Source organism: Pipra filicauda, unplaced genomic scaffold (assembly GCF_003945595.2).
Source record: "Pipra filicauda isolate LSUMZ 115617 unplaced genomic scaffold, ASM394559v2 scaffold352_size854550_pilon, whole genome shotgun sequence".
NCBI lineage: Eukaryota > Metazoa > Chordata > Aves > Passeriformes > Pipridae > Pipra > Pipra filicauda.
Window position 1 is genome coordinate 216,063 of NW_024104479.1, and position 24,135 is coordinate 240,197.

General features: G+C 62.3%; 1 protein-coding gene across 8 annotated transcripts in view; it reads left to right on the forward strand.

Moving 5' to 3' along the window:
* Window positions 1-17,730, forward strand: part of ARAP1 (ArfGAP with RhoGAP domain, ankyrin repeat and PH domain 1) — a 34,998-nt gene extending 17,268 nt beyond the window's left edge. For 5 of the 8 annotated variants that reach the window (XM_039384405.1, XM_039384406.1, XM_039384407.1 and 2 more), the window contains 29 exons: window positions 1,541-1,610; window positions 1,843-1,963; window positions 2,100-2,305; window positions 2,687-2,793; window positions 2,876-3,075; window positions 3,172-3,257; window positions 4,405-4,587; window positions 5,514-5,688; window positions 7,123-7,257; window positions 7,523-7,658; window positions 8,103-8,205; window positions 8,293-8,488; window positions 8,848-8,893; window positions 9,122-9,285; window positions 9,576-9,788; window positions 10,436-10,541; window positions 10,767-10,914; window positions 11,119-11,202; window positions 11,361-11,429; window positions 11,600-11,717; window positions 12,446-12,559; window positions 12,967-13,109; window positions 13,577-13,609; window positions 14,474-14,556; window positions 15,107-15,157; window positions 15,525-15,588; window positions 15,782-15,937; window positions 16,878-16,915; window positions 17,098-17,730. In XM_039384405.1, coding sequence (XP_039240339.1) covers window positions 1,541-1,610; window positions 1,843-1,963; window positions 2,100-2,305; window positions 2,687-2,793; window positions 2,876-3,075; window positions 3,172-3,257; window positions 4,405-4,587; window positions 5,514-5,688; window positions 7,123-7,257; window positions 7,523-7,658; window positions 8,103-8,205; window positions 8,293-8,488; window positions 8,848-8,893; window positions 9,122-9,285; window positions 9,576-9,788; window positions 10,436-10,541; window positions 10,767-10,914; window positions 11,119-11,202; window positions 11,361-11,429; window positions 11,600-11,717; window positions 12,446-12,559; window positions 12,967-13,109; window positions 13,577-13,609; window positions 14,474-14,556; window positions 15,107-15,157; window positions 15,525-15,588; window positions 15,782-15,937; window positions 16,878-16,895 — 3,328 coding nt within the window. In that variant the 3' untranslated portion in view covers window positions 16,896-16,915; window positions 17,098-17,730. Of the gene's footprint in view, window positions 1-1,540; window positions 1,611-1,842; window positions 1,964-2,099; window positions 2,306-2,686; window positions 2,794-2,875; window positions 3,076-3,171; window positions 3,258-4,404; window positions 4,588-5,513; window positions 5,689-7,122; window positions 7,258-7,522; window positions 7,659-8,102; window positions 8,206-8,292; window positions 8,489-8,847; window positions 8,894-9,121; window positions 9,286-9,575; window positions 9,789-10,435; window positions 10,542-10,766; window positions 10,915-11,118; window positions 11,203-11,360; window positions 11,430-11,599; window positions 11,718-12,445; window positions 12,560-12,952; window positions 13,110-13,576; window positions 13,610-14,473; window positions 14,557-15,106; window positions 15,158-15,524; window positions 15,589-15,781; window positions 15,938-16,877; window positions 16,916-17,097 lie in introns of those variants that run through there. The other 3 variants (XM_039384409.1, XM_039384408.1, XM_039384410.1) reach the window with 3 other exon arrangements.
* Window positions 17,731-24,135: the final 6,405 nt, after the last annotated feature.

The window sequence follows — 24,135 nt, forward strand, 5'->3', positions numbered from 1 at the left end:
TTGCCACAGGAGGAGGCAGTGATGGCCCCCATCCCATGGGATGCCAGCCCCAAATCCCGGTGTGTGCAGCCCTGGCCCCTGAGGCTCATGGTGCAGAGCCATAGGGGTGCAGCAGAAAAACAGGGGGGGGTGTCTGTGTGCTCCAGGGCAAGCAAACCCAGGGGTCAGAGGGAGCCCAGCGAGCCCCCAGGGAGTCACAGGGAGCCCAGGGAGACCCAAGTAGTCCAGTGAGCCCAGTGAGCAGAACAAGCACAGCGTGCACAGGGAGCCTACTTGCCCCCATCTCAGCAGGGAACCCACTCAAAGAGCCCCTGCTCCATCTGGGAGGCAAAAATCAAGCAGGAGATGTGAAGGATATTTGGGGACTGCTTAATCTGGGCTGTGAGGAAGCCCCAAGGCAGCAGTTCCACTGAGGAGGAGGAAGCTCCCCTGTTTGCAGCAGAGCATCCGTGCTGCTGGGGAAGTGAGAGCAGCTGGAAGGTCCCTGGGAAGCTGCTCCGGCAGCTGCTTGGCAGGGACTCAGAGCCTGGGAAGGCAATGAAAGGAAAACCAGGAGCCCCAACCCTGCAGCACTGAACAGCAGTGTGAGGTGAGAGCAGGGTGGGGGTCTCTGCCCCCCGGGGACGGGGCTGAGCTGACAGGGAGCAGCGAGCCCACGGCAGAGCCGAGGGCCGCAGTGCCGGATGCTGGAGGTGGTTACATAAAGGCTGAGCGTGGGGTCACGTGTGGCCATGGCCAAACCCTTCCTGAGCAAACAAGCCCTTGAGCAACCACCGTGTCCCTGCCTGTGCACCGGCCCCCGGCCCCTCCGGGGGGGCTCCGGGGATGCAGTGCTGGCAGGGGCTGCATGGCAGGGCTTGCCAGAACTGTGTGAGAAAGGGCTTGGCTTTTCCTGCAGCCCTGGTGCTGCATGGAGGGGCTGAGGGGTGTCGTGCCTTTCCCCGTGCTGCCTGGCTGGTCTGTATGCTGGGCTGGGGCAGGCAAAGGGGTCCCTGGTGGGCTCTCCTCCAGCCCCGGGGGTCCTCCCTCTCTTCTGTATCCCCATCCTGTTAGAGACACCCGGCTTCTCCCTCTGCCCCTGGTGCCACTGTCCCCTTCTGGGACGTGTCCCTGGATTGAAGTCTGCCTGGCTGTTAGGTCCTGAGCAGTAAATAGGGATTTTGGGGAGCTTTTAGGGACAGCCCTTGTTCTCAGCTCCATGTTTTAATTGGTGCCTGGAGGAAAGCATGAAGCCTCCATTGCTGTCCCCAGCAGTGACACGAGGGCTGGGGACATGGCACAGGATGGAGGGCTGGGACATGGTGCAGTATGGAGGGCTGGGGACACGGCACAGGGTCAAGGGTGGGGGATACAGGGCAGAATGGAGGGCTGGGGACATTGAGAGCTGGGGATGCAGCGCAGGATGGAGGGCTGGGGATATGAGGCAGGATCAATGGTGAGGTGGCCCCAGGCTTTTGGCAACTGGGGCATGAACACAGAAGCAGAATCGTCCTGAGTTCAAGGGCATCCCCTCCAATGGGTCCCTCTGGTCCCCTCCCAGGTCCTACATCTACCAGAAGCGCTGGGTGAAGCTCGACGCTGACTACCTCCGCTATTTTGACAGTGAAAAGGTGGGTGGACAGATCTGGGGGTTCGGGGTGAGTAGGTGGTAGAGGAAATGCTCCAGCAAGACCACCTTCCTCTGGGCACCCCAGGTGGGAGGTGTGGCTGTGCCAAGGGGCAGCATCCCAGGGACCAGCCGTGGCTGGGGTGAGATGTGGGACACTCAGAGCCTCCTGGACAACCACCCCGTGTCCCCGAGGCCCAGAGATGAGCGGCGTGTCTCCCCACTCCCTGCCCCAGGACGCCTACTCCAAGCGGCTCATTCCCGTCTCCTCCATCTCCCGCGTCACCAGCGTCGGGGACCAGAAGTTCGAGGTCATCACCAACAACCGCAACTTCGTGTTCCGGGCCGAGAGTGATGGTGAGCACTGGGGGTCCCTGCTCCCTGGCTGCTCCCTGGCTGCTCCCTGGCTGCTCCCCCCCCCAGCCCATGGGATGAGTCCCGTTGGCTCGTGGCTCCGGGCTGATCCTGATGTGTCTCCCGTCTGGCCCCACAGCGGAGCGTAACGAGTGGATCCGGACCCTGCAGCAGATTGCAGAGGAGCGGAAGAGCAAAGCTCCGGAGAGGACATTGATGTCCTTGGCCACCGACGGTGCCCCTGAGCCAGCCGATAAGAGCGGCTTCCTGGAGCTGCGGGGCTTTAAGCACAAGCTCTTCGTGGTGGTGGCTGGGGACAAAGTGTTCCTCTACAAGAATGCAGAGGTGGGTGGCTGGGGGGACTGTGGCACTAAGAGGGACCCTGGTGCTGTTTCATGGGGGACCCCTTCCCTTTCTGCTCCCAGCCTGAGCAGAGCAGCAATGAACCGGGGCACCCGGGCCTGCCACCCCTCAAATGAGGACAGCACAGATCCCACAGCGTGGTGAGCTCTGAGCTGCAGCCCCTGCTTCCCACTGGCTCTGAGCCTTGGGGTCCCCCAGGAGCATCATACCCACAGTAGCTGCCCCCGAGTCTGCAGTGCCCCAAGGATGAGAACTGGGCAGGGAAGGGACATGGTTACCCCAGCTTCCAGGCACTGGATCCCATCATCCATTCCCTGCTCCAGAGGGGTCCCTGCTGCCCCCTCACCTGCCCTCACCCACCAGGACTATCGGCTGGGGATTGGCATCACCTACATTGAGATGAACGTGGGGAACGTTAAGGAGGTGGATCGCCGGGGCTTCGACCTCACCACGCCATACAGACTCTTCAGGTGAGCCCAGGGTGGGGAGGGCGTGCCGGGGGTGCTGCCCACCCCCAGCTGTGCTGTACCTCACCCCCATCCCCGCTGGCAGCTTCTCTGCTGACTCGGAGCAGGAGAAGGAGGAATGGGTGGAGGCCATGCAGCAGTCCATCGCCGAGGCACTCTCCAACTCCGAGGTGGCCGAGAGGATCTGGGCAGTGGAGTCCAACCGCTGCTGTGCTGACTGTGGCTCCCCCAAGCCTGAATGGGCCTCCATCAACCTCTGTGTTGTCATTTGCAAGAGATGTGCAGGTACCCGCATCCTGGGGGGCACAAATGGGGATCCCCGGGGACCCCTAGACCTCTCCCACCCCAAAATGAGTCCCTAACAGCTCGTCTTGGTGGCAGGGGAGCACCGGGGATTGGGCCCTGGCATTACTAAAGTTCGGAGTCTGAAGATGGACAGGAAGGTGTGGACTGAGGAGCTGATCAAGGTATTGGCACAGACCAGCCCCCAAAAGCCCTTTTGGGGGGACGACACCCTGTTCCCTTCCCATGGTGGAGCTGCTGGCTGCGGGCTGGAGGCTGGGGCAGGGACCCCCCCAGCAGCCTTTCATCCGTGTCCCTGTGGACCCCTGGCACCCACCCAAGAATTCCAGCGACGACAGGCAGCACCTGTGTGCCTACACCACAGCCAGACGGTGTCTGTGTGTCCGTGGGGACACGGCTGTGGAGCCGCTGGAGTGGCCGTGGGGAGATGGCTGTGGGATTGGCGTGGGGCCAAGGGCAGAGCAGTCCCCGGAGCCCTACGGCCGCCGGCGTGGAGGAATGTGTCGGTGCAGCCAGAGCCGGGAATGGGTGGGCGGGGAGAGCTGGGATTCGTTTCAAGACCTAACCTGGCAGCCATTTCTCGCCCGCAGAGCCTGTCTGGCTCCGTTCTTCCCATCCGTCCTGCTCAGATCCTTCATTCCTGCCTGGTGTCCCACCCGCGCAGCCCCCGCCTCCGGCACTGCCTGCTCCCCGAGCTCCCAAACGCTTCCAGCTGCTGCCTGCGGCTGCTCCCTTTCCCCTCCCCTCTCTGGGAACGCTGCCCGAAACCCCTCCAGCATCCCCAGGCTTCCCGCCCGCGCCGCCCCCCCTCGATCCCCGCATGCACCCGCCCCACCCCAAAGAGCTTAGGGATGCTGGCAGAGCCCCCCGTGTTGAGTGATGTGGGGCTCCCTGAGACAGGGCTAAGCCTCTTAATGGCACTGCTCAGTGTGGACAGTGGAATGGCCAGGGGCCACCAAACGCCCTTTAAATCTGGCCCCCTGGATGCTGAGCACCACCCCGCCTCCCACAGCTGGGCGCTGCTTTCCAGATGTCATTTCCCGGGGCAAGAAGGGGGGTCAGCGGCTGCGGGGGCTGTCGGATGCTGCATGCCTGCAGTGGGTGGGGGCTCCTGCACCCTGCCCACCCAGGCTCCCCATTCACCCTACACCACCTATAAGCTCTCCCCCCCCCCCCCCCCTCGTTCTTCCTGCGTCCCACTGTTCTCCTGGGCAGCACCCCCCTGCTTCCAGCAAAGCCACCCCCCGAGCTCCACCCCCAAACCCCCTCCAGCATGGTCACATCGGCGTCTTCTTGTCCTTGTCCCTGTAGCTCTTCCAGCAGTTTGGCAATGCGATGGCTAACGAGTTCTGGGCTGCAAATGTGCCCCCGAGCGAAGCCATCGGCCCCACCAGCGGCAGCCAGGAGAGGAGGCGCTTCCTCATCGCCAAGTACCGGGAGGGCAAGTACCGCCACTACCACCCGCTCTTCGGCAACCAGGAGGAGCTCGACAGGGTCAGTGGCCCCCGGGGCCGGGCACCTGCTTGGGGGTTCTGCCTGGGTCCTAAATGGTGCTGAGCTGGGGTGCTGGGGCTGTTTTGGGGAGTGGGGTCTGTGCCCAAGCAGACTGCCCACCATCCTTCCCTGCCTGTATCCCTGCCTGTATCCCCTAGCCCCCATTGCACACCCTAAGTCCTCACTGTGTATCCCAAGCCAAAGCCTGGGGTCTCCGGGAGGGACAAGCCAGCTGTGAGGACAGAGTGACACCTCTGCGATGGGGCACATGTCCAGCTGAAGCATGGAGCTTCATGTCCAGGCTGGAGAGCTTTGTCTGGTGTGGGATCCCCCTCCCACAGCCCAGACGGCCCCAGGGTTCGCCTCTCCCTGGCTTGGAATTGTTTTGGGGGTCCAGCCCTGGACTGGATGGGGCTCAAGGGGGCTGGTGCTGGTGGCACACACTGGTTGAGGCAACTTGAAAACCCTCCCCAGAGCACCTGACCGGCACCCCCAGCCTCCAGCCATGTGCCGGCTGCTGGCAGGGTGCCACGTCACCAGGGAATGCCATCCTGGCACTCGGGCCGCTGGCCTTCGCCTCCCGTTCCGCCGTGGCTTCGGCTCTGCCGCGGCTTTGTCGGTGTTTGCACAAGCGCTGGGGGCGCGCGGGGCACCCGGGCGGCTGCGGGAATTCGCATGTGGGCTTGTTTGTTTTCCTACTCCGGCCGTCCCGCCCCGCTGCTGCCGTATGACTTCACCCTGGCTCCTTAAGGGAGGGATTCGCTGCCTGCTCCAAACTTTTTCTTCCAGTTTGAGCCTCCTTTGTCCTGCCCAGGCGGCCGGGGGTCCGGCAGCTCACGGCGCTCACCTGGCTCCTTTCGCTGGGGGTCTCTTCCTTCTCCTCGGGAGCCTGTGGTCTCACCACCCTCCTCCTGGCGCTGCTGCAGGCTCTGTGCGTGGCCGTCACCACCAGCGACCTGAAGGAGACGCAGGCTCTGCTCTTCTGCGGGGCGTCGGTGACCTGTGACACCGGGGACTCCCAGTGCCCAACGCCCCTGGCCCTGGCTGAGAGGAGTGGGCAGCGGCTGCAGATGGAGTTCCTGCTCCACAACAAAACCTCAGGTAAGGGCCGGCCCCCCTGAAACCCCACCATGGGCTCAAACCCACCAACAACATTCCTGGAGTTGCTGCTGGGGCGTCCTGGGGGACACAGTCATGTGTTGAGCCGGTCCCAGCTCTGTGTCCTGCCCAGCAGCCCCCTGGCGGGGGGCTCTCCATCTGCTGGTGCTGCTGGGGCTCTGTACACCCTGGGAGAGGGAAGGGAAGCTTTGGGGAACCTCCTGTGCCCCTGGGGGGTCCATCCCAGCTGGGAGCTCAGGTCTTGGAGTCCTGCTGGGGATGCAGGCTGGTGCTGCGGACACCAGGAGGGACAGGAGGCAGGATTCCTTCACCGTCCCGGCACCATGCTGCAGGCATACCTGGCAGCCTCAGGGGACGTGCCAGATGGGCAGCCCCCACCTCTAGTATTGCCTCTGAGGTGGGAGGGCTGAACCTCAAACGCCCTCTCCCATTCTGCTGGTTGTTCCCCCACTCCCCCGCCCCCAAACCCCAGGTGGGCTGGTGACTCCCATGGAATCCGTGCCCTAGCGCGGGGGGAGCGTCTGGCCTTGGAAGGCTTGGGCAGGCGGGATGGAGGTATGGGGGGCAGCCAGTGCCCGCCGCAGCCGTCACCTCCCTCCCCGCCTCGGCGGCCAAGTCCGTCTGCGGAAGTTGGAATTTGCCCAGGATTGGGGCTGGCCCGGCTCTTCCCTGACATGTCAGCACTAAAGGGGTCTGGGAGAGCTGCGGGGCCTCCCAGCCGCCCCGGTGAGCCAGAGGAATCCAACGCTGGGCTCGTCCTGCTGGGGCCAGCAATCTCCGGAGGAGCAGCGCTGGGAGGGGGGAGTAGGGACCTGCCTCCTCCTGGGTTCCCCCTCTCTAGAGCTCCAGGCCCTCCATGCTCTGACCTGGGCATGCTTTAGGGGTGTCCCTGCACCTTATCTCTGCCTCATCCTGGAGAAAATGGGGGATGCCTCTTGCTGGCAGGCAAGGTGGGAAAACTGAGGTAGGGGGACGTGACTGTGGTCAGATGGGGAGGCAGTGGCAGAGCCCCAGCCTGTTATTTCAGCTGCAGGACAATGACGCTCTGCCCTGCTCCTCCCACAGAGCAGCAGGAACCTGGGACAGCCTAGGAGGGATCTCAGTGGTAGGGGAGCCTAGTCCCAACCTCTCCATATTGTCCCCATCCTGTCCCAGCTCAGTGCTTAGGGAGGGTGCAGGGGGGATGCAGAATGTGGGATGCAGGATGGTCTCCCAGTGGATAGGCCTGACCCTGCTGGCTCCCAGGCAGCCCTGGATTTGGGGACTGGTGCTGTTCCTTGTACCCCAGCTGTGGTGGGAGCTCGGGGTGCAGCCTGGGGGATGTGTCTTGTGCCAAGATGGGGGACACCCAGCTGCCTCAGGGGGCTGGGGAGGGGGCTGCTGCCCCCCATAACAGACTGGTCTCCCTGCTTGCAGAGCTGCCACGCCTGGAGATGGTGGGCAGTGAGGAGAAGCCCTACTCTGTGCCCCTGCCCTCCGTCACCCACAGTGGCTTCCTCTACAAGACCCCCTCCATGGCCAAGCCTGTCAGCGAGCGGAAGGGCCTGGAAGGTACGTGGGGGTCTGTGAGGCAGGGAGATGGGGATACAGGGGACTGGGGGACTTGAAGCCAGCCCTGAGAGGGGGAATCACACCCTCCCCTGCTTCCTCAGGCAATGAGAAGGCAGCGGGGAAGCGCAGTGCCACCTGGTTCGAGGGGGGTCGCGTCAGGTGGGCACCCAGCGGGTGCTGCTGGACCACTCAGGCTGGTTTGGTGGTTGTGTGGGCTGGGCAGAGCTCGGGGGGGGGGTGCCCAGCGCTCTCGTGTGCCGCGCAGAGTTCAGCCGGCGGTGGTGCACGCTGCAGGACGGGGTGCTCAGCTACTACGAGAACGACCGCAACGCCGTCCCCAACGGCGAGATCCGGGTGGAGGAGATCGTCTGCCTGGTGAACAACCCACCCCACGCCCATGGGTAAGGCCCTGCCCCCCTGGAGCACCCAACAGCCCCTCTGCTCCTGCAGAGCCCGCACCACTGGAGCCGCACCTACGGGGGGGTGGCACGAGGAGACCACAGTCCCCAGCCCCACCAGTGGCCCCTGAACCAAGTGGCTTTGCAAGATGACTGTGTATATCACTTGCAGCCCCCTTGGAGCCTCTTTGCAATCCATTTGTACAACTTTGCAACCTCTTCGTGGCTGCTTTGTAATCCCTTTGCAACCCCGTCCCAACTCCTTTGCATCCATCCCCTCTGTAACCCCTGTGCAGCCTCTGTGCCTGATGGCAGCACAGCTGGAGGGCCCGGGGCTGTGGTGGGGGATCCCACACCCCATCAGCCATCGGCTCCCACCCCTGGGACACACCTGTTGCTTCATCCCACCTGCATGGGCACCCAGGCTCCCCTTCTCCTCCCTCACAGGATCGAGAGCACGTTCGAGGTGTACACCGAGGCAGAGCGACTCTACCTCTTCGGGCTGGAGAGCTCTGATTCCGCTCGGGAATGGCTCAAGTCCATTGCCAAGGTGGGACAGGGAGGGCTGGGGCGGCCGTGGGTGCTGGTGGCAGCCGGGTGCGGTGGCACTGATAGATCCCTCTCCTCCCTGGCTCAGTCCTTTGTCCATCCCTGTGCTGAGGAGCTGCTGGCGCTGGACTTCGAGCGGCTGGGCCGGCTGCACTACAAGGGGGGTCTCACCCTGGAGCGCACCCAGGAGGGCTGGTTCGCCCTGGCTGGCTCCACGCTCCACGTCTGCTCCGAGGACGGCCAGCGGCAGGAGCCTCTCCAGCTGCGCAAGCTGCAGGAGCTCTGTGAGTGCCCCTGCCCTGCCAGCGGGACCCCCTGCCTGGGAGGGAGGGCGTGTCCCCCAAATCCTCCCCCGGGGTCCACTCAGCTTTTGGTGGGAGGCTGGTGGGTGCTGCTCCCGTGGAGCTCAGTGGCTCTTGGATGAGAGGGGATGCGGTCACTCTTCCTCCTCTCCATCCTCTTCCTCATCCCCATCCTCTTGTCTCCATCCTCTTCTTCCTTTCCATCCTCTTCCCCATCCCTGCTTGTCCCATTTGGACTGGAGCCGGACCTGTTGGCACAGCCCCTCCCCCAGCATGTGGGTCTAGGGGGGCTGGGTGCCCCATGTTCCCGTAGGTGATGGGCTCCTTCCCTTCCCTTCCAGCCATCCAGGGGGAACACGAGGTGCTGGTGCTGGTGGAGAGGCGGAGGTAAGAGGGGAGGGTAGGGGAAATGAGATGCCCCTCAGCAACATACTACACCCTGCCCAAGCCCCTGCCTGTTCTGGGGTGTCTTTACTCTCCCTGCCACGACTGGGGACCCACAAAATTGAGTTGGGACCACCTGCAGGCCCCCAGGGCCAGCCTTCCTGGGGGTTGTGGACACGCAGTGGGGTCTGGGGGCGCCCGGCCCCCTGCTGAGGCCAGTCGTGCCGGCAGGACGTTGTACATCCAAGGGGAGCGGAAGCTGGATTTCCTGGGCTGGGTCCATGCCATCCAGAAGGCCGCGGGCAGCTCGGGAGACACCTTGTCGGAGCAGCAGCTGACGGAGTCGGACGTGCCGCTGCTGGTGGATCGCTGCATCGACTACATCACACAGTGCGGTACGGCCAGCGCCGCGCTGCTGGGGGCAACCGGAGCGCTCGGTCACCCCCTCAGTGGGGCACGGCAGGCTGAGAACCCAGCGCTCGGGACACGTGCTCCCCTCCCTCCCTGAGCACCCGTGCCAGCTCTGTGGGAGGGCTCCACTTACACAGGGCTTTGGCTCCGGTCAGGAGCACCTGCGGGATGAGACGCTCCACGGCATCTGGTGGTGTTTGGTGGGGAGCTGGTGGGCTGGGACTGGAGCCTGTCCCTCGCAGAGGGGGTCTCATCCCCGCTGGCTCTGTTGCAGGGCTGACGTCCGAGGGCATCTACCGCAAAAGCGGGCAGAACTCCAAGACCACCAGCCTGCTGGAGGTGCTGCAGCGGGACGCGCGCCGCGTTCGCCTGAAGGAGGGCGAGCACCACGTGGATGACGTGGCCAACACCCTCAAACGCTTCTTCCGCGACCTCGGGGATGGGCTCTTCACCCGGCAGTGGGCCCCGGACTGGCTGTGGGCCACCGGTGAGCCCTGGGGGCTGCTGGGGGGTGGCAGGAGGAGTGGGATGGGCTGCCTGGTTCTGTGCAGCCCCTTTGTCCCTTCCGTGGGTTGGGGGAACACGTCTGGGCTCCACGTGTTCCCCTGTGCCAGGGTCTTGACTAGCAGGTGGGGAATGGAGTGTGACTGGTGCTCTGGCATGGCTGGGGCTGAACCAGGGCAGAGCCAGATCCCCTCGCCCTTCCCTTCTGGATCTGGTCATTGGACACTGGGGACTGATGCACCTAGCAGAAAAACTATGGCTAGGTTATGGCCCTGTGGAGCTGGGATGCTCCGGCTTCAGAGAGCTGGGATGCTCCAGCCCCATGGAGCTGAGATGCTTCAGCTCTGGGATGCTTCAGTCCTATGGAGCTGGGATGCTCTGGCCCCATGAATCTGTGGCAATCCAGCCCTGCAGAGCTGGGATGCTCCAGCCTTGTGGAGCTGGGATGCTCCAGCCCTGGTATACTCCAGCCCTGGAGAGCTGGGATGCTCTGGCCCCATGAATCTGGGATACTCCATCCCCATGGTAGGACAGGAGGGTTTGAGGTGGGGTGTGCAGGGGAGGATCTGAGTCTTAATCTCCCCTTTGTGCTTCTCCATGTTCATCCTCTTCCTCACGTCCTTCTGGCAGCGCTGGAGGATGAGGAGGCGAAGGTCAGCGAGTACAGGCAGCTCCTGGGTGCCCTCCCCCCAGTGAACCGGGCCACGCTCAAGGCTCTCATCAACCACCTCTTCCGGTATGGAGGGGCTGAGCCCAGGCTCCCCAAGCCCCTGTGGGGCATCAACCCACCCCCTGCGGGGTCCTGGGGGACTCTGGGGCATGGGAGAGCCCTCATCCCGTGGCTCACGTCCCTTGGGGTCAAGCTGTGCCCAGCGCCAAGCGTCATGTCCTGGCATGGGGGGCTGAAGGAGGGGGTCCCGGGGGGGCTCTGGGGCAGGAATCTTAACGGCGTTCTCCGCAGGGTCCAGTGCTTCTCTGGGGAGAACCAGATGAACACGCACAACCTGGCCATTGTCTTCGGGCCCACGCTCTTCCAGACGGATGGGAAGGACTACAAGGCAGGGCGTGTGGTGGAGGACCTCATCAACCACTATGTGAAGATCTTTAACGTAGGTTCACCCCTGGGTCAGACCAATGTGTGGACATTCCTGGGGGATGTGGAGGTGGAAGGAGGAGGAAGCTGGGTCTGCTCTGCCTGCAGACATCTCCCTGCTTTGGAGATGAGGGGACGGGGTGCCGTGTCTTTTCAAACCCTGGAAACCCCAAGCCTGGAGCCACGGTGGTTTGGTCAGCCCTGATGGCTCCTCTGGCAGGTGAATGACCAAGAGATGAAGAAGCAGCAGGACGAAATCATGGCCATCATGAAGATGCGAGAGGCGTCATCCAGCGGAATGCAGGTGGGTCCTGGACATGGGGACCTCTTCATCTGGGGCCCCCAGTGCCTACTGTAGCATCTCCTGGAGATGCCCCATGCAGGGGGTGTCCATGTTGGCTGGGGGGATTTCACCCATGCATGGGAAGCTGTAGCTTGAAGCATTTTCCTGTTGCCCTCCAGCAAGCTGGGGACTTCATCTGCACCGTCTACCTGGAGGAGAAGAAGACAGAGACAGAGCAACATGTCAAAGTGAGCCCTGGGATGGAGGGCACAGAGGGTGAAGAGGGGACAGGGACACCCTTGTTGTGTGCCCAAGCCTCTGTGGTGGCATGGGGACACACGCTGAGCTGGCACCTCTGCGGTGTGAGGATGGAAGGGCCCGGGGCACTGGCTGATGGAGACATGCCCCCTTCCCCCAGATCCCGGCCACGATGACAGCTGAGGAGCTGACCTTTGAGATCCTGGACCGGAGGAAAATTGTCATGAAGGAGAAGGACTACTGGAGCTGCTTCGAAGTGAATGAGAGGGAGGAGGCAGGTTGGTGCAGGGGTGTGAGGGTGGTGAGGAGGACAAGGGTGGAGATGGAGATGGGGATGGAGATGCAGATGGAGATGAGGATGGATATAGGGATGGGTATGAAAAAGCTCCTGTGGGGATCACTGCACAGAGCAATGCTGGGATGGACTGCAGGCACTCAGGGGAGGGCAGCTGCTCACTGCATCCAGCTGGCACGTGGCCAAGTGCTGCTGGTGGGCTGAGTTTGGGCCAGCACTTATCTGCATCCTTAGGGGTTCAAATGCCTCTGAAGCTTGATGGAGGGAGGTGTCTGGGCTCTTCAGCCACCAAAGGGAGCAGCCTCGGCTTGCCCATAGGCAGCAGCAAGTGAGAGCTCAGCTTGAGCAGGATGAGATTCTGGTCCTGCCTGCTGTTGCCCTGACCTCCTGCTGACAGTGCCTGGGAGTTGATCTCTTCTCCCAGCTAAGAAGTGATAAGAGGAAATGGCCTCAAGTTGTGCCAGGGGAGATTTAGGTTGGATATTAGGGAAAATTCCATTGCCAAAAGGGCTGCCAGCCCTGGCACAGGCTGCCCAGGGCAGTGGTGGAGTCACCATCCCTGGAGGGATTGAAAAGACACATAGATGTGGCACCTGGGGACATGGTTTAGTGGCAGGACCGTGGCAGACCCTCAGGCCACAGGTGTGACCCCCAGGATGGGAGCTGGCCCTGGGGGTACTGCCTGAGACCTGCCTGTCCCCTGCCTGACAGAACGGCCCTTGCATTACTCTGAGAAAGTCCTGCCCATCCTGCACTGCCTGGGGACAGAGAGTTACCTGGTGGTGAAGAAGCAGATGTCCATGGAGAACATGCTCATCTACCTCGGTGAGAGCCAGGGGCCACAGTCTGGGCAGGGGGAGGAGAGAGAGGATGGGGTGGGGATGGGCAGGGATGGGGGTACGGAGGGGAGGGGAGGGGATGGGGGAGTGGATGGGAATGGGGAAGGGGATGGGATAGGGTGGGACGGGATCCATGCAAGTGGAGTAGGCTCCAGCCCAGTTAGCACGTGGCTGGGAGCCCCCTGATACAGGGTCACCCATGGATGCTGTGCCCAGTGGGTGGGGGAGCTGGTCCTGCCTGCGCTGCCTGGGCTGGGCACAGAGGGGCAGTGCCGGGGCCCTGCAGCAGCCAGAGCTGCCACGGCGTGGGCAAGGGTCTGGCTGCAGCCTGCGCCCTTCCTGGGGGGCCTGACCCCCCCGGGGGGCCGGAGCCGCTCAGGCACGTGCCCCCAGCCAGCAGAGTGGGTGACTGCAAGCACGGCATGATGAAATTCCGGGAGGAGAGGAACCTGCTGGGGCTTGGGCTGAGCACCGGCTTCCACGACCGCTACTTCATCCTCAACCACTCCTGCCTGCGCCTCTACAAGGAAGTGAGGGTGAGCCCTGCCTGCTGCCTGCCCTGCCCCTGCCTTCCCTTCCCTTCCCCTCCCAGCCCTGCCACGCTGTGACTCTGTGCGGGGTGTCCCTGGGGACAGGAGACCCGTGTGGGCTGGCATCGCTCAGGCAGTGCAGGCAGCGGTGGGGCTGGCGTGGCATGGGCAGTGCAGGCAGTGACAGGCAGTGTGGGCAGTGCCAGGGCTGACCCCAGAAGCGCTCTTGCCAAACCCAGAGTTTCCCAGAGCAGATTCCAGAGCTCCTGGTCAGTGCCAGGACTGAGGGGGGCACACGGGCACCCCGGCTGGGCTGGGACAGCCACTCCCCACCCCCGGTTCCTGCTCCCCCTGATCTGACACTGCACCCTGGCACGTCGCTGCTCCATTGCCATGCCCTGCCCCTGGGCACAGAGGGGGCTGCAGGGAGGGGTCCCCCACCTCTGCTTTAACTCCTCCCCTCTGTTGAACAGAGCCTGAGGCAGCGGAGCCCCCCCTTGGAGAGCGTGAGTAGGGAGGGGAGTGGGGGGCTCAGCTGGGGTGCAGGGGCTCCCGTGCCCTCTGCCCTTACAAGCCTGCCCAGGGTTGATCCCAGATCCAGTCTGGGGTCAGTCCCAAATCCAATGCCTCAGCATGTGTGTGCCAGTCACCGAAGCTGTGCCCGGTGCTACCATCCCTCCCCGTTAGCTCCTGGAGTTCTCTGCTCCCTCCGGTTCGGGGGTCCCGCTGCCCTTCACTCCAGGCAGCCAGAGCTGGGTCTGGGAAGGGGCTGGAGAGGATGGGGATGGGCTGAGCTGCTTCCCCATCCCGCGGGCATTGGATCGGGCTCTTGTAAGCCAACGCTGCTTGCACGTGAACACGGATGGGGGATCCCCGGCAGGGTCTCCAGCAGGGTCTCTGGGGTCCCAGGGCATGGCAAGGCACAGCCAGCACTACCATGATGGTGGTGGGACATTTAGGAATGTGCTCCAGGCAGAGTGGGTCTGGGGTCACCACTGCCGTTGCAGTGGCCATGGTGCTGAGGAGGGCTCTGACGTGGGACCCCCACAGGAGATGTCTGGTGCCCTCGAGACCCTGTCACAATGTGCCGGTGCTGGTCCCAGCTCTGAAGGCAACTGGCACTGTCTCTGGGGGACTGTGCCCCAGGGACAGGCCTTCTGTGTCCCTTTCCTGCTACCTGTGGCCCTTGCCATGGGTGATGGAGACCTGCTCTGCTCCATCCTGGGCTTCACCCCCGTCCCTGTCACTCGTCACCCTGGGTTTTCCTCCCTGCCAGGGGGATGGACCCCATCCCAGCATCGGTGGGGACTGTGGTGGGTGGGGACAGGTTTGGCAGCCACCAACCCAGTGCTGGTTCCCTGTCCCCTCAGAGCCACAAGCCAGAGAAGGAGTGGCCTGTCCGAAACCTGAAGGTCTACCTGGGCGTTAAGAAGAAGCTTCGACCCCCGACATGGTGAGCAGCCTGTGGGGCTGGGGACAGAGCTGGGAACGGGCCTGGTGATGAGGACGGGATGGGAATGGGGATGAGGATAGGAGTGGAGATGGGGACGAGGACAAGGACAGGGACAGTTTTGCTGCTGGACCCGTCCCCTGCCGGCCAGGCCTCCTGCCACCAGGTGTCAGAGCAGCCCCGCAGGACGCGGCTGAGCCCGGTGCCACCAGCGAGGACTGCGCGCCCAGCCCTGTCCCCAGCCCCTGTCCCCTGCCCTGTTCCCGGTGCTGTCCCCTGCCTTGTCCTTGTCACTGGGGGGAAGTTGTGGGGCTGGGGTGTTGTGGGGCTGGAGGGAGTTTGCAGGACTGGGGTAGGGTGTGTGGGGCTGGAGGGGGTGGTTGCAGAGACAGGGAGTTTGCAGGGATGAGGGGTCAGGGATGGGAGGGTTGCAGGCACAGGGGGTCGCAGAGATGAGGGGTGACAGGGATGAAGGGGGTTTGTTGGGGTACTTGACCAGCAGAGGATGGCAGTGTGGGATGTTGGGGTTCATGTTTTTACTCCTCTCTTCCAGCTGGGGCTTTACAGTCTTCTATGAAAATGAGAAGCATGAGAAGCAGCAATGGTGAGGGAAGGCGACACAGGGACACTGAACTCATTCAAACATGCAGCAGCTCTCTGGAGCTGTGGCAGGGGGAGGTGGGGAATCACAGGGTCATGACATGGTTTGGATGGGAAGGGACTTTGAAGACCATCCAGTCCCACCCCCCTAACATGGGCAGGGACATCATATGTGTGGGCACAGCCTGGCTGAGCACCCACAGCCCCGCTCAGGTTCCCCCTGGGGCCCTTGTCTGTCCCCTTCAGTCCCCTGGGCTCTCATGCAGAGCAGTGGCTGAGGCCCCTGGAGCAGGCAGGGGCCCCTGGAGCAGTCAGAGGGGACACCCACTGCCTCCTCCATCTCCTCTGATGCTGACACTGTGTCCCCACAGGTACCTGTGCTGTGACACCCAGGCCGATCTGCGGGAGTGGTTTGCCACCTTTCTCCAGGTGCAGGTAGGGAGTGGACAGACCATCACTCCCTGCAAAAGCGGGACACCCCATGGGGGTCAGCCCTGGAGGGGCGCTTGGCCAGCAAGGAAACCCTTTGGGGTATCCAAGTATCCCTAAACACCAGTGTGCCAGGGTGAAAGGGAGGTCCTGGGGCGGCCGAGGCTCTGGCCCCCATGGCTGTCCCCTCTGTCTGCAGAACGGGGGGGCCCTGTGGCCCTCGGAGCGCCCCAGGACGCGGGCGGCGCGGCCGCAGCAGGACGCCAGGTTGGGTAACATCTCCCTCATCCCGCTGCGGGGCAATGAGAGCGAGATGAGGAACAGTGTGGCTGCTTTCGCTACTGACCCCCTAACCGTGAGTGACCTGGGGGCACCGGGGGGCCCTCCTCGTGGGGCTGCATCCCCCCTGCATCACATGCTGGGGGGCCCTGCTCCCCAAACCTGGGGGGATATCCCCGCTCCCATACCTGCTCCCGTTCCTTGTGTACCACATCACCTCCAGTCACCCCAGAAGGATCTGGGAGGTCTGGCTGATCCTTCGGGGGCCCATGGGGGGTCTCCTGGGTCCAGGGGTGTCCCAAACCATGTGATGCAAGAAGAGGGGATGCTGCCATGCTCCTGATTTTTCCTCTAACAGGGGTGGGATTTCTGTCCTGGTCACAAATCAGCTCCCGGTCCCGCTGTCTGTCTGTCCGTCTGCGCCAGCTGTCCTGCCCAGGGGCTGTCACGCGTTGGGTGTCCCCCCACCACACGGGTGCTGATGCTGGAGTCTTGCCCAGCCACGGGGCCGGCGGTAGGACAGCGATGATCCCACCGCCCCCGAGCCAATCCCTCGGGCCCTCGTTGCTGTTATAAACCTGGGACACGGCCATGCCAGCGGGATCCCATTGCTGGCATCGGTCGGGCATCACCCAGTGGGCACCCAAGGGTGCCCCAAGGACAGAAAGCAGCGTCCTTGCTGCCCTGGGACTTCCCCCAGGCTCAGGTTTATAACGGGGCAGCAGTGAAGCCCCCCCGGGCTTTGCTGTGGGCTGTGCTTCGCGGTGTGCGTGTGCTGGTGTGCTCTGGGACAGGGAACCAGCACACCGGGGCTCCCAGGGACAGTGGGAGAGTGTGCCCGGCCATGGAGCCGGCATGGGGAGGGGTACTGGCACCCCAGCGACCCTGGGGGACCATGATTTCCCTTGGTGGGGGTTTTCCCTGTGTCCCCCTGGGCACCACGCTGCCAGTGATGCCCAGACATGGAGGAGAGGAGGCTGAGGATGAAGGGTGACCTGTCTGCCCTCTGTTCCCAGCTCCTGCGGAACGTCTGAGCTGGAGAACTGACATGCCAGTGAGTGTCCTCCCCTGCCCACACCCCCTACCCAGACCTGGTGGCAGTGGGAGCCAATGGCCCTGCCTGTCCTATTGCCACCCCGGCTTGAGGACATGGCACAGCTCCCACAAGGTGGGAGAGGGATGGAAGTGGCTTCCCCCTCCCCTTCACGGACCCTTTGCTCTCCACTTGTGCCGCAGGTTCATGCCCAGGTGGGGCAGCCCTCGAGGTCCTGTGCCAGCCCCGCACCCCGGCCCCTGCTGGGGTCCTGCTGCCTCTGGAGCCTCCCGTGGCCTCTCACCTTCCACCGCGGTGACCCACGGGCAGCCAGGAGTGGAGATGGCAGTGAAGCCACCCACCCCCCGTGGAGCTGGGCTCAGGAGCCATGGCCAGGCAGCCCACGGGATGCCAGCCCCCTGACCCCGCTGCCTTTGGCCACCACTTCTTCTCCCAGCTCTGGGCAAAGAGGCAGAACCTGGCTGGGGGCTGCAGTTGGGGGTTTTTACTTTTCCTCCTCCATCCCCTATTTTTAATTCCTTCTCTCAAACGACAAGGCAGGTGGGAGCTGCCCTTATGGTGGGATGTGGGACCAGCCCTTCCCATGGGACGCAAAGCTGGCCATAGGCACCAGTGTCCTCATGCTCCCGTCACTCCTGGGGAAGGGTCCCCTCCGTGCTGGACAGGGCAGGGTGACAAAAGCCTCAGCATCCCCCCCAAACTGGGGAGGGGGTGCACCTGGCCTCTGTCTCCCATCCACCAGGGTGCAGGTGGCAGGAGCAGCCCCTGCTTCCTGCTGCTGCCTCTGGACAATATTAAAGGTCTTGAGAAACAGAGTGGAGGTGTCTGTGTCTGTCAGTGGGGTGGGGGCACCAGGAGCTGGTGACCCTGTGGGCGCAGAGGGACAGCCCTGGATGCATCCATTGGGTGCTTGCCAGAGGATGGGTGATGGGGCCCTGCAGCGTGAGGCACAATGGGCACTTCAAAGCCAGAGGCTGGAGCGGCTTCCTTGGATTGTGGCAGCCCTGGGAGTTCCTCCCCACAGCCCGTGGCTGGTGCCACGCACTGCCGCTGCCTGCCAGCGCCTGTCACCTTGGAACCTGCCGTGGAAACCTCTCGAGCTCCACCCGGGGATGTGGAGATACAGGTCCCCAGGGACGCAGAGATGTGGGGATGGATGGATGCAGGGGGCTGGGAGCTTCTCTCCCCGCTGAGTTGCCTGCGACAGCCCTGGGTGGGGGTGTCCCCCCGCCCCCTGCTCACGCTGAGCCCCCCCGGGGCTGTCGGTGAGTCACGCGTGGGAGTGGGAGGGTTGTCAATCACCCGCAGGCACTGCCAGGTGCAGGATTGGGGATTGTGGCAGTGGCTCTGGTGGCACCTGCAGTGCTGGGAGGGGTGGACGAGCCACCCAGAGCAACACAGAGGGGAGGCACCTGTGTCCCCACCGCCCCCGGAGACCAGCACCCCTCAAGCCTCACCCACACCAGTGGGTGGTTTGGGTTCCTCCTTGCTGCGCCAGGGTGAGGACCTGGGTGTTGGGGAGTGGGGAAGAGCTTCCACCAGCCCTGACTCCATGACCCCTCTCCCCTTCTGCTGTGCCAGGCAGTCCCGTGGGGCTCCTGATGCCCAGGGCTCTGCGGGCAGGGAGCGGGTGCCTGGCACCAAACCCCAGGGAAGTGCCATGAAACACGGTTAGTGCTCAGCTTTGTTCAGATACTAATCCATCAGTCTACCCATCCACCAGTCCATGCATTTATCCATCCATCCATCCATCTGTCCATCCATCAATCCGTCCCCTCATCCATCCAACCATCCGTCCATCCATCAATTCATTCCCTCATCCATCCAACCATCAGTCCATCCACTCATCCCTCCCTGCCTCTATCCCTCCCCCTATCCCACCATCCCCCTCAGCAGCCCTCCTGTCCCTCTGGCCCTGCGATTGTCCCTCTATCCTCCTCCTTCCCACTCTCTCACCCCCAGGACACCCAGCACTGCCCTGCTCAAGGAGCTGACCGAGCTCTTCCTGGCTCCCAACCAGCTGAGCTTCCATCCAGGCCTGGGTCTCCCTCCCTGCACACCCCACCAGATGGGGGGGCTGAGTGTGGGTGCAGCAGCAGGATGCTGGAAATCCCTCTGGATCCCACGAGCATGAGGTTTGGGGTTCCTTTCATTTCCATCCTGGTTTTTTGGGGGATGGATGGGCAGAGAGCTGCTGACAGCCCATTAGAGGGGATCCAGGATGCAGTGGTGATACTGGGGCACCCCTGCCCTGACACCCCCAGCCCAGCGCAGGCAGGGGGGGCCGGGGTGCTCTGCAGCCCCAGCAGCACTGCTGCACTGAGCTGGTGCAGTGCTGCCCTGCCGAGGGGTGAATCCAGCCGGGAGCCCGTCACTCCGGAGCGGGATGGATGGGGCCCCTCTCCAGCTCTCTCTATACATAGCAGTGAGGAGGCGAGCGCCATGTGACACCCCACACCGGGAGTGATTAATTGCAGAGGCATTTACAAACAACTTAATAAACCCCAGCACGGGGGGGAGGGGGTGTGGGGTGTGGGTGGGTGGGTGTTGGGCATGTGGGAGTGTTTTTTGTCCCCTTTGCAGCCACCGGCTGGGATCCCACTGGGACCTGGCTGGGACCCGCTGCCTCTTCCTGGGGTGCTGGAGCCCTTGGCACATGGCAGAGCCGGAATTGTCCTTGTCCTTGCCCACGGTCTGGTGGTGGTGGGAGCATCAATGACCTTGTGTGCCAGACACATGGATTTGGTGAATGCCAGCCTTGGGTCATGGTGATGGTGCTGCCATTCCTGGGGTGCTGCCATTCCTGAGTGCTGCCTTCCCTGGGTGTTGCCTCTTGTGGGGGGGAAACCCCTCATTCACCCTCCTCGTTTTGGGTAGTGCCAGGTAATGCCCAGACAGCCTGGTGTGATGCCACAGTCGTCCCATGGCACCAGTACGGGATGTCTCCACGGGTCTTCCCATGCATCTGCGCCTACGGCAGCTCAGCCCCCCACTCCACATCCTGCCGAGTGGCTTCTACCCCTGCACCCCCCTCCCCAGTAATGAACTCAGCAGACTCTCAGCTTCCAGGTTTAATAGAGAGCAGCCACGCTCCGGCAGACTTTAAACCAGTCATTATTCTATCAGCGACCCCATTAAACTGTCACTGGATTTTTCCAGCCTTTCTCCCGTTATTTTTTACTTTTCCTTTCCTCCTGCCTTTTCCCCATCTATGTGTGTGTCTGCCACCCCACTCGGGATGCTCCCAAGGGGTTCACCACCTTCCTCTGCTATCAGTTTATCCATACAGAAAATGGGCTCAGGCTGGGGAAAGATTTGGGGAAACCTGCTGCTCCCCAAACTGACATGGGGGACCACCCATCCACTTCCAGCCTGGCCAGAGCAATGGGAAGGGGCTCTGGTTGGTGAGGGTGGGAGAGCAGAGCCCCTGGGAGGGTTTTAAGAGCAGAAAGTGATGGGGCAGAGGAAAGGCCCGGCTGCTTGAAGTCTTTTATCCCTGGCAGTGCTCCCCCTGCTCTGCCTGCTCCCTCCTCCCTCCCTGGCAGCCGCCCACTCGCCACTCCAACTTAATAAGAAAAATAAAGGAAATTTAAATAACTAAACAAATGTCGGGCTGGTGGGGGGGAGGAAAGGGTGCAGAGGCGGGTTGTGCCCAGGAGGGTCCTGTGGGATGGGGGATCTGCCTCTCCCAGTTCCCATGGGATGCTGGCAGTGGGGGTGGTGAGTGTTTGGGGCTCGGTGTCTGGAGGGAATTGAGATGGTGTTTGGGGAAGGGTGGCTGCCCTTGGCTTGGCAGGGCCAGAGCTGGGCAAGGAGACATGACCAAAGCAAGGCGGTGATGGGCGGCAGAGGCGGGAGCCAGATCAGGATTTTCCTGGTCGGGGGGACCTCTTCAGTGGGCACAGGGACCAGTGGGCACAAGCAGCTGCCAACCCCCTGCCCAGCAGAGACCAGTGCTGTCACTGCATCCCAGAGCACTGGGGTCTGGCACCTGAGGAAGGATGCTCCGACTGGTGGCTCTTTTTCCACTTCTGTTGCATCACTGTCTCTGAGGGGGAGCTGGGTTTGTCTTTCTCCATTAAGCAGACCTTAATTTGCACTTATTTAAAAATAACGGAGCTTTCAATCTCTCTGTTAACATTGGAGCAGCGACGCTCCTGGGTTGTCAGCCCAGAGATATCCCTGCTGCATCCCTGTCTGGGGCTGGGCACGGAGCTCAGGGAGCGGGATAGGATCCCCAGGGAGGTGTGTGCAGATATATAGGATTGCTGACCTGGCACCACGCCGGCTGCTCTGTGTCCCCTGGGGGACAGCCCTGCTCCTCTCCACTCTCCAAGTCTGATTGGGATGGGGAGAAAGGGGGATGAGATTTCCAGGGATAGTGGGGATCCTGGGCTGTAGAAGGGTCAGAGAAGGGAACTGAAGCATCTCTGGAGCATCCTTGGAGCATTCTTCCCTGGGTGGAAGCCGCAGGCAAGCTGCAGACAGCCCCAGTCATTTCTCCAGGGAGAGAAGGCAGTGAAATCCCTGCAGAATCCATCTCCTGGAGCCCTGTGGGGAATGACCACAGCGCTCCAAGCAGGGACATGGATGTGCCAGGCGTCCTGCAGGCTGGGCACCCATCCCCAACCCAGCCCTACACCCAGATGCACCCGAGTTGGGGTGCAGCCTCAGAGGAGCAGGTGTGGCTCTGCCCATCCACTCGTGGAGGATGAATCTCAGGTGGCATCCGGCTGTGGGTCACCAGGACTCCAAAATCTTCATTTCCTCTTGTTCCACCCCTGGGAGGCTCCTGAGGAGCCCATGCTGGGCTGTGACTCCCGTGACACACACGTGTGCATGAGCCTGCCTGCACCGACACAGCGCGCCCGGGTCTGCAGCTCCACGCACAGCCACGCATCCAAACACACACACACGGGCACTCAGGTGCACTCACGTGTGTTCATCCCACCCAAATACGTGCCCAGGTGAGCAGCAGCTCCATGCACACGTGGCCCTGCACCCCCTGAACGATGCCACCCCGCTTGTGTGTGTGCTGCCACTGGAACAACAAGGAGCTTCGGCTCATTGACGACAAGGAAGGCTGCAGGTCCCAGTTTTGAGTGTTCACAGGGCTCAGGCCTCGAGTCGCAGGAAAAATAAGAAAATAAAGAAAAAAATAAGAAAAACAATGAAATAAGGGAAACCAATAAAACAAAGGGAAAAATAATAAAAACGTAAAGGTAAACCTAAAAAATGGCTGGGACTTTACGTATCAAAAAATACAGGGGAAAAAAAAAAAGCTCTTTGAGGAGAATCACTTCAAATTGGCTATTTATCGGCACAGCATCCTGCCGGGAGGTTTCCATGGCTACCTGGCAGCCAGCAGCCGGGGCGGCAGCGTGCCAGCCCCATGTGCCACACCGCGTGTCCCCGTGGTCCCCCCCTGGGGACGAACCTTTGTACCGCACCCGTGCCTGATGCTGCGGGTGTTAGGCGAACCCCAGCGCCCTCAGCCCCGCTGTGGGGGGCTGCCCCCAAAGGCCAGACCCCGAGGGTTGGTACCCACCTGGGGGGATGCCCGAGGGGCTGGAGGGTGGCAGTGGAGGCACGCTGGGAAGGGGGTGCCCTCGCAGAGCCCCCCCTGCGTGCTGGCACAGCTGTGATGGGATGAGCAGAGGGTGGGGTTATCCCAACCAACATCTCTGTCCTTCTGGGGAAGGACTGTATTGCTTTAGTGGGCATGGGTTCTTGGCCCACAGGACACGTGGCATATCCATGTCTCTGCTCCAAGGCCTGTGGTCACTAAACTGTGGGACTCCAGGAGATTGCTTCCACAGGGAATTCACCGCCTTATCCTGCTGGGAAGAAATATCTGAGAGCTTGTTTGCAGGTGAGAGAGCAGAGCTGACCCCACACCTGGGAGGGGGCGATGCTCCAAGTCACTTCTGCAGCCCAGAGGAGCACCGAGTCCCTCCCATCACCCCTGGAAATCCCATCCCTGCTTTACCCCACCCCAAAAAGCCCTGGAGCACGGTGGAGAGCAGGGCTGTCACCCAAGGGACGGATGCTGCCACCTGGGCAATGGCCCCACAGGGACGTTTCTGCAGACTTTGGTCTTGGGGATGTATCGGACTGGGGGAGGTGGGAAGCGTTTGAGGGGCAACGAGAACGGGGGTTGGAAGGAGAGGACAGAGGGTCCCCCCAGGCCCAGCACTGGCCATGAGCGCCCCATCCCCCTGGCTCGGCACCGGGCAAGGTCACCCGTGTGACGTCCTGGGCGCGGTGGAGCCGGCGGGTCCCTGTCCCCTCCCGCAGCCGGCTGACAGATGTGAGCAGGCAGGGGACGCCGGGAGAGGCCGGAGGGCAGGCTCGGTGACAGGCGCTGGACGGGGCTGCAGGAGCTGGCACCAGCCGCCCTCCTGCTGCCCTGTCAGTCCCGGGGGCTGCAGGGAGGGGGACCGGGGGGGCTGCTGAGACCAGCCTGCAGTGGTGTGATGGCTGATCCAGGTCTGTCACCCTTCCACCTCCCCTTCCCCATCCTTACACTTCCCATCCTTCCCTTTCTCTCCTACCATTTCCCCTTCCCCTTCTTTCCCCTTTCCTCTCCCCTTCCCCTTCTTTCCCTTTCACCATCCTTCCCTTTCCCCTTTTTTCCCTTTTCCTCTCTCTCAACCCCATTTCCAAACCCTGGGAAAGCTCTTGCCCCCTCAGGCTACCCAAGCTGTTTCCTGGGGTGTTGTTATGATACGGTTATTAAAATTATTAGATAGATGCCTCTGCCTGAATTAAGGTGCAAATGAGACCATGTGTCAAAGTCAAAATGTTAATTAACCATTTCAGTCTCTCATAGGTGTTCAGGAGCTCCATCCCAGAGCTAGATCCTGGCCCTGCCAGCATGGGCTGTCCCAGGGCCTTGACTGTGGGTGCAGAGCTCCAGCACCTTTCCAGCTAGCATCCAAACCAGGATGGCTCTGGCACAGGATGGGTGGGCACTGGTGACAGCGTCTCCCTGGCATGGGGAATGCAATGGGAAAGCTGCACCCTGACAACCCCCAAACAGCTCCCTGGGACACCCATCCCCACCCCAAAATACATGTGGGGGGGTTTCTCCCTGCTCTGCCCACACCACGGTCAAAGCTGTTGGACCTGTGGATGTGAGGAATAATTTTCCAGATCACTGTAAATTTCTTTCCTTTTTTTTTTTTTTTTTTTTTCTTTGAGAACAGCTTGTACCGACC